Genomic DNA, 8,604 nt, shown 5'->3' on the forward strand with positions numbered 1-8,604 from the left:
TACCATGCTGTAGCCTGCTTGAAGGGAAAGTGAGGCAGGGGAGAGCAGTGGGGAAGGAGGAGTGTTTTTGAGTGGGTTTGGCAGCTCCCACTTGTGTCTCTCACATGGGACTGCAGGCTATTAGTGCTTGATTATCTGATGCCACTGATCTAATTAAGAAGTATCACGGCAGTTGCAGGGAGTTGTAGGCGGGCCTGGAGTGTGCTGGGTCAGTCCTGTTCCCAGTGTCACTGGGGAGAGAGAATGAAATATGCAGAAAATGAGGAAGCAGGGAGATTGCAATGCCTCCAACAGCGCTGGGAGGAAGGGCAGGGGAGGGCTGAATGTGAGGAAAAGCATCACCTCCTTGCCCTCACTGGTTAACATGTAAGTGATGTTTATATGAAACAGAAAACTTTAAATGAATCATAGAATCACTGAATGGCTTGAATTGGAAGGGGCCTTAAAAATCATCCAGTTCCTCCCCACTGCCATGGGCAGGGCTGCTACCTACCACCAGCTCAAGCTGCCTAAGGCCCTATCCAACCTGGCCTCAAACCTTCAGGGATGGGGCACCCACAACTTCTCTGAGCATTCTGTGTCAGCAACTCACCACTCTCTGAGTAATGAATTCTCCTCCTAACATCTAATCTAAATCTTCCCTATTTTAGTTTAATAGCATTTGCCCTTGTCCTATCACTATCACACTGCGTACAAAGTCAGTCCTCCTCCTGCTTATAAGCTCCCTTCAATTACTGGAAGGCTACAGTGAGGTTTCCCTGCAGCCTTCTCTTCTCCAGGCTGAACAAGCCCAACTCATAGGAGAGGTGCTGGGAAATCCCACAGGGATCAGAGTGGCTTGACCAAAGTGGTTGAGGGAAGATGATAAGGTTGCTGCAACTGAGGGAGGGATGCACCAGAGAAGTTAGTATCAAAACTGCTTTAATAAGGACAATAATAAGTGCACGGGGTACAGAGTGGAGGCAGAAAGGCTGTTTCACAGATGTAAGTCTTTGGTCTGGAGCTTGTGCCACAGTCCAAGAAGCAGAGAACAGGGGGAGCTCATCCTGAGAGCCATCTCCCTGGTACGGGCTGGATGCTGACCCTGCATGGCCCTGCTGAGTGCTGGTGGCTGGAGCTGGGAACGTGTTGGCACAGCTCTGGGGGGGCCGAGGGAGGAGGGCTTGCCCTTAACCTGCCTGCAATGACTGCCTGGCTCCCACGTATAGCACGCGCACGCTGGAGCCTCTTTATTCAGCAAAAGGACTGGGCGGCGGGTGAGCCACGTAGGAGCGCAGCCCAATGGCATCTCCCCCCACTGTACACCCCCGTCCATCCCAGAGAACAAGGAGGGTGCTGTGAGGGTCCCTCTGGTGACCTCAGCCCCCGAACATCTTGGCTCCACACCATGGCACAAAGGCGCTTCTGTGCTGGGCAGCTTGGAGGCTGCTTGTCCCAGGGTGGCTGCATCACCCGGGGATGCTCACAGAGGGGCACTGAGCATCCTCCATGCGTGTCCTTGGGACAAGGCACTCTGCAAAGTGGGGTGTGTGGGGGGGATGGGTAGAGGGACGAGGGTGGGGAATAATGGCTGCAGAGAGAGAGTCTCCTTGTTGTGAGGTGGGTTGAAGGGAAAGGGAGTTTTTAGGGCAGTATTTGGTACCCAGACAGTCTCACCACTGGCAAACCACAAAATTTCTCCCCCTCCCTGCTGCAAGGAGACTCCCTGCAAGGACAAGGAGACTTCCTCAGTGATGTTCAGCAGCAGGAGGCAAGGGGAAGGTCCACCAAGAGGAATGCTGGCTGGGTGCCTGGTGCAGCCACTGCCACCTCCATGGCTGTCACTGCCACCTTCAGGGTCACCCCTGCCTTCTCAGGGCAGGGTTTTGCATCAGGGATCAAGCTCAGCGTCTGTGGGCTCTCTCAGATCCCTGCCTGTCACTGTCACTTCCTTTCCTGAGCAAATCATTTGCTTGTGGGGGGATGTGGATTGGAGTGGGAAGGGGCTCAAGGGTTTCTTTGGCACATGGGAAAGTTTGTTTGGCATCTAATAGGGAAGGAGAAGGGCTGTAGCTTGGCACAGTGCAGTGCACAGCCCTCACCCATCCCTGCAGCACCCTGCCAGACCTGGGGGCCCTGTGGGAAATGGGGCCCCCTCCTGCCTGTCTTGCATTCCGCTGCCCTAAGGTGAAGGCCAGGAAGTTGCCTGCTGGGTCTGCCACCAGAGGTGGGGGATAAGAAGGAGGGTGATGACCACAGCACTGATGTCTTTGGAAGTGGGGCCGTGATGGTGGGATGGCCATTCACACCTTGACTTCATCGTCCTCCTCCTCGTCGGCATACTCGAAAGAATTGCTGCGGCCCCCCCGGGTGCCAACGTACCCCTCTTGCAGGCTGGGGAGCTCGTCCTCCTCGTCCTCCTCCTCTCCTTGGTCCCAGGTGTTCTCCAGGGACCGGCTGGCTGCTGTCACTTGCGGCTGCCACGAGTTGCTGCTGGGGCTCTCCCAAGCAGCCCGTGTCCAGACTTGCCGGGCACCCTCTCCCTTCTCTGAGCTACGTGGGGTGCTTGTCCCCCCATAATGGCGAGCCAGAACCTGGGCCGCCCGCTCGAACTCTCCTGCCTCAATGGAGCAGTCATTCTTGTGCCCCTGCCATAGGGTCCCTGTGGGCACTGCCGCTGGCCCCGAGGCCTTTGCTGGGTCCTCTTTGGGCTGCTCAATGGCATGTGCCTCTCCATTGGCACGGATGGACAGTCCCAGAAGTGAGCCGGCCTGCCCAGAGTGGTCCCAGAAGCTGGGTTTTGCCTTCAGCTCTCCGTGGGATGTGTCTTGTCCTGGAAGGACTCCGTCCTTGGTTCCCTCACTGTGCGGGAGCACACAGCTGCCAGGTGGGTCTTGGCCATCCTCTGCTACCTGGTTCCCATTGGTTTCAGAGAAGCTCATTGCCTGGAGGAGCTCACTCATGAGAGAGGGCCCCAGGTCCAGGCGGAAGGAGAGCAGGGAGTCTGAGCGATCCAGCTCTTCTTCCCCAGGGAAGGTGCTCTCCTGGGCCTTTTCCAGGCGAGGGACACGAGGGATGGTGCAAAACCCAGACTCCAGCCCTGCAAAGTAGAAGTGATGGCTGGTGAGTGCAGCCAGGGTGCCATGGTGGGACAAAACCTATGTGGCCATGGGACAAGGGATGCTAATGCCAGTACAGGTTGGTGGCACTGGCCAGGTTACCTCTCTTAAAGGGCCCATGGCATCACACTACTGCAGCCCAGGGGTACTATCTCCAAAGCCCAGGGCTGTGGTCTCCTGGTGGGCAGCAAGCATGGTAAAAGGCCGGTGGGAATGCAGTCAAGTGGGTGGGACCAGGAGATGGCAGCATTGCCTCAGCTTGCCTTTCCCTCTGAGCCCAACCATATCCCTTGGTTGCCACAGGCACCCAGACCCTCCCGAAATCTTTGGCCTCAGCCCCTGGAAAAAAAGCTTAGTCACAGCCCAGTGCTGTGACGCTAGAAAAGAGCCCCCCAGCTGTCCCATCCACCCATCCCACAGCCCTTCCAAATGGGGCCTTCCTGAATGCTTACCATCAGGATGGGATGAGTGAACAGCAGGGAAGGGAGGGATGAAGACCCTTGAGGGACACATGGAAATGAAGGGATTGGGACAGCTGGGGGCTGCTGAGGGCTTCAGTGGAGGTGGAGATGGCTGTGCTGTGGCATGGGCATTGCCACAGTGGGACATAAGGGTGTCTGGGCACCAGCTACCACCCCCATGCTTGCACTCACCGTAGGTCTGGTGTGTTTTGGAGAGTCTGTTTGAGGCACTCTTGAAGGAGTACTTGCTGGTCAAGTCACCATCACTGTCGTACGCCGTCTCATTGAGCTGTGGCAGCGACACAGCATTCTTGATGATGGGTGAGATGGCCGGGGGTTCGGGTGATGCTCCTGCTTGGCTACCGCTGCCCCGTCTCCTCTGCGGTGTCCGTCGGACGTGCCGCAGTGTGCGGGCAAAGAAGTTGTTGGCCTTGGCTGGCTCAGCCCCACCATGGTTGCTGAGGAAGGAGGTGTCCCCAAAGACATCCCCGCCGCGGCCCACATGCATGGTGTGCCGAAAGTCCCCCAGCGGAGGGCTGATCATGTCTGGCGTCAGCTCCGACTTCAGCCGCCGCTTGCCATGGGAACCTGACACCCAGCTGAGCACTGGCAGCTTCCCCAGGCTCATCTTGATCCTCCTTGTTCCACACCTTCCAAAGAGCCCCAAACCAGTTTCCAGCAACGGAATGGCCTGTCACATCCCCATCACCAGGAGGGGCGATTCGCCTTGCCTTGGCTTTGATCTGGTGGCAGTGCTGCCTGCACCCGCGTCTCCGCTCTACGTTACGCTCATGGAGTCACCCAAAATGGGGATGTCCCAGCAATTGGTGGCCTTGGCAGGGATGAATTCTTCAGGGAACTTTCTCACCCGGTGATGACGATGGTGGTGGCAAGTAGGTGTCCCCAGGAGAGTCTGTGGTCACCCCAGATGCTGCTGGAAGCTGATCTGATGTTGGGAGATGGTGCAAAAGTGGGTGCCAGGAGCTGCAGGATGGCAGGGAGAGCTTCTTGATTTCCTAAAGAAAACAAGAAGAAAGATGAAGTCCTCGGAGAGAATTTTCCCAGTTTCACTGGCTTTCCCCTGGGAGCAGTGGGGCTGAATGGCCATAGGGAAGTGTCCCCAAGAATGCGCCCTTCCCTCTGCCCATTGCAATCCTGGCTGAGGATTTCTTCCCCATGCCCTGCCCCACGGGGTGAGAAACCTCTCCCTGCTTCTTGCTACTCAGACAAACCCTTCAGGAGAGGGTGAGGCACAGTTCTCAGGGAGGAGGAGGAGGAGCAGAGAGGGAAAAATGCAATATTTGTGTATTGGTTTGTTTGTCCTTCCCTGGCTGGATCCCCAGGTACTTTGCTGGGGCGTGAATGTAGAATGCAGCAGCTGAGCACGGGGAGAGGCAGGCGGTGCTGGAGGCTGCAGTGCTGGGGCAATGACCGTGGGGCTGCATGGCCTCTGGAGGAACAGGATATCAAGGAGGATGCTGGGATCTGTGTGGCCCCAGCAGTGTGTGATGGTCGGGATGCCAATGGCAGATGCACAAACCCCACACAACTCAGCCCCTGCTTGCCCAGACCCCATTGTTGTGTCTCCATCAATCTCCCCCTGCAATGCCTTCTGCCTGCTGGCTGTGTCCCCATGTCACCTTGGAGCAAGTGCCAGAGAGCCCAGGGCACTGGGCTGCTCTCCTGGCAGAACATGTGTTTTCGCCTTGCCTTGGCCTTGTTTGCTCACCCGGGGCCCCTCTTATCTGCCAGGGGTTAATGCCTGGGAAGGGAAAACACACCTCCCCCCATGGAGGCTGCCACCATTGGCTGCCTCCCTTGGTGGCACTGGTGAGGACACTAGGACAGTGGCAGCATTGCTTCCTGGCTTCCTGCCTACCCCCAGTCCCATTGCTCTTATGGCTGTGCAAAGCCTCGAGAGTGGGGGACACATGGAAGGTTTGGAATGGGAGTATAGTGGGGGGACATGTTGCTCTGGCACAAGGCACAGGAGCTGGGAGCAGGGGAAGAACACCTCTCCCAGGTCTGTGGACCCCCAGTGGGGACCCTTGGCTCTCTGTTACATCTCTGTCCTCCCTCTGCCCAAGTGCTGCAGGAACTCATGATTCCCAGGGCAAAGGCTGACCCATGCTCTCCTTTCTTCCACTGGGCAATGGGAGCCTTGTCCAGCTGACTGGCTGTCTGACTGTCTATCTGTCCACCTCTCCTTTCCCAGCTCCCTGCTGCGGGAAGCCCCCTCACTTTGATGGCCGGGAGCCTCCTCCTCCTCCTCCTCCCGCCCTGTGTCCCCTCTGAGCTCGGCTGGTTTCCACTGGTTTTCCACCCGCCAGGAATGGCCGGAGCTGCTCCGCTCGCTGGGAAGAGCGGAAACCAGCAAGGGGGGGAAAATAATCCAGATGTCTTGTTGGCTAGAGCTGCTGAAAGCAGCCCTCTTCCCCCCCCTCTTCCCCCCTCCTCCTCTCCTCGCACACACCCCAAGGGGACAAGCTCCAAAGCGGGAGAGGAGAAGTCTGGGGTGGTCTCAACAAGGGGGATGAGGGTGGAAATGGCTGTGGGCGGCCGGGAAGCTTTTCCCAGCCTTCCCAAGCGCCGAAAACTCCCTCTTCCCAAAGGAGGAGGAGAAGGAGAGGCAGAGACTCCTCCAGCTGCTCACTTTGTTCTGGGACAGGGAAAACTGGAAGAAACAAGGTTTTGGGATCCATGCAGGCAGGAAGGGGGCAATGGGCTGGGGCTCTCCCACAGTCCTGGAGCAGTGCCTAGCAGTGGATGAACGATCCCAAGTCCAGCTTCTGTGCTGCCTGCTGTTATGTATATATTTATATCTCTGCCTATAACAAGGGTGTTTTTTCAAGCAGGCGCTCTGGGACGTTTCCAGCCATCCCCTCCCTACTCCCTCTCGTGCTCTCGAACTCCCAAATTAAAGCTTCCTGGAGTGAGAGAGGTAGCAACGAGGAGGGGGCTCCGCTGCTCTCCCCCATCCTTGGGTCCCCTTCATTTCCCTGCTTCCCTTTCTTTGCTCCCGCTTTCCCTTCCTTCTCTCCTCCCCGTTTCCCGTCGCATTCCTGCCTTTTCCCTTTCTTTTTCCACATCCTCCCCTTCCCCATCGCTTTGCCACCCCTCCCGCTTCTCCCACCTCCACACTCCCCCTTTTACAACCCCCTTCCCTTCTCCTCCGATACACCCCCATCTCTCCGCACATCCATACCAAAATTAGTATACTAATACCTCTTTTTTTGGCCACTCTTTTTTTTTTTGTCTCTTCCTCCGGCCGAAAAGTTGGGAGACGCTCTCCGTGCGTCCCTCCAAGTTGGCTGTGAGGGCAACCAGCGCTGCGTTCCAGCGGGGAAAGGGAGGTGTGCCCCCCTTTTCCCACGCCCGTCCCCCCAAGCTTGGCTCCCCAGGCTGTTCTTTGGGTGCCTGACGCCCCGGTGCCACGGGAGCGAGGGAGCGAAGCTGGCGGGGAGGGGACGCGGAAAGGAGGGGGCGGGCTGCGGCACCACCGAGCCAATCCTCGTCCCGGCACGGAGACCGGAGAAAATGAGATTTATTCCAACTATCCAGGACAGAAAACTTCAGGAACTTCTCTGCCTCCCCCCCCCGCCCCCCCTCCCCGTTCAGCTTCCCCAGTGCCATTTCCTTTCCTTTTGCATTGGCTGCCTCCTGCTTCCCCGGGTAAATTTGGGGGAAGGGGAAAGCCCAGGCCTCTGCTAAACTGCTTGGAGAAGGCTGGCAAAGGAAAGGAGTTTGCTTGAGGTGTGTGAAAGCTTTTGTGATAACATGGGGTCATTCCAGACCGTGTTGGATGGGAAGTCCCCAGCACCCACGATACAGAGCTGCCAAATCAAATGAGGAGAGAGACCCCAAGTCTCCCCTATATCCAGGCAGTGTTGGGGTGAGCACTGGCAGATTAAGAGCCTCCCTGCAGGCTGACCCTGCAGGGGGTCATATAGGCATCACAGTCTCAGGACAAGCGTTACGAGGTCAGGACAAGTATTATGGGGTCAGGACAAGCGTTATGGGATTGGGACAAGCCAAGTTGGTGCCACCATGTGAGGAAGTGGCACTAGGTGTATTTGAGGAGGTGGCATGAGTTTCTGCCCACCTATGGGACACCGCATCCCTCCACGATTCATTGCTTTGTCCCTTGATGGTCACAGGACAGAAGACCCTACCAGTGCCACCAAGGGGTTCAACGCTGGTGGACACAGCGTTGCTTGTGTCCTTGGTGACCCCATAGCCTAGAGATGAGGCTCAGTGACTCTCCTGGGATGTGTGACCAGACACCAGCACTGCACCCAGCCCGTGGAGTAGAAGGGAGGTGGCTCTGCTGGTGAAGGCAAGATGGGGCTTGTTGGGGTGAAGCTTAAGGAACAACAAAATGTCTGCAGAGATGTTGAAATGGAGCCTGGCCTCTCACTTGGCTCAAGTGGCCTTGGGCAGGATGGGCAACATGTTCTTGGCCATACAGCTCAGCTCCAGCTCTGCTTCTGGAGGAAGGAGACCATGGCTTCTCACCTAGGACCACCGCTACTGGTGGAAAGACTTCTCTGGCTTGAACCTTTTCTGACACTTTTGCTTCTTGAGGATTATCCTTCCCAGTGAATAATCCAATGCTTGTCTGTAGTGTGTGCTGCATGTGATAATGAGAGGAAGCTCTTTGCTGGAGATAGGCTTCGTGCCACTTCCCAGAGGCTGTGGGCAGAGCAGCTCAGTGCCTCGCTCATTGCTTAGAGGCAGCTGTAGGGTTTTAGCACAGCATCAGCCTCTCAGCCTCAGACTTCCACCCTGTGAAATGGAATGGTTGCAATTTCTGCCTTCCATGAAGGCCAGATGCAATACTGATCATGAGTACAAGGCTTGAAATACCCCCAAAATACCAATTTCTGGGGTATATCTAGAGGGCCTGCAGCTTGGAGGGTGATGGGAGCTCAGTTGTGATGGGGGCTGAGCTATGCCAACAGTGGGAAAAGGAGAAGAACCTATGACTTACTTTGTCCCTACTTGTCAGAACTGTAGTGGGCACCTCTTCCCCTATATCCCAATTA

General features: G+C 56.6%; 1 protein-coding gene across 1 annotated transcript; it reads right to left on the reverse strand.

The window, feature by feature from the left end:
* Nucleotides 1–904: 904 nt before the first annotated feature.
* CDC42EP1 (CDC42 effector protein 1) lies at nucleotides 905–7,097 on the reverse strand. The gene is made up of 3 exons (XM_031600123.2): nucleotides 6,785–7,097; nucleotides 3,752–4,575; nucleotides 905–3,079 (listed from the first exon to the last, which is right to left on the reverse strand). The coding sequence occupies exons 2-3, from the start codon at nucleotides 4,185–4,187 to the stop codon at nucleotides 2,283–2,285; spliced, it is 1,233 nt and encodes a 410-aa protein (XP_031455983.2). The 5' UTR covers nucleotides 4,188–4,575; nucleotides 6,785–7,097; the 3' UTR covers nucleotides 905–2,282.
* Between the last annotated feature and the right edge of the window lie 1,507 nt (nucleotides 7,098–8,604).

The sequence above is a fragment of the Phasianus colchicus genome, chromosome 1, assembly GCF_987193195.1.
Source record: "Phasianus colchicus chromosome 1, bPhaCol1.hap1.1, whole genome shotgun sequence".
Classification (NCBI taxonomy): Eukaryota; Metazoa; Chordata; class Aves; order Galliformes; family Phasianidae; genus Phasianus; species Phasianus colchicus.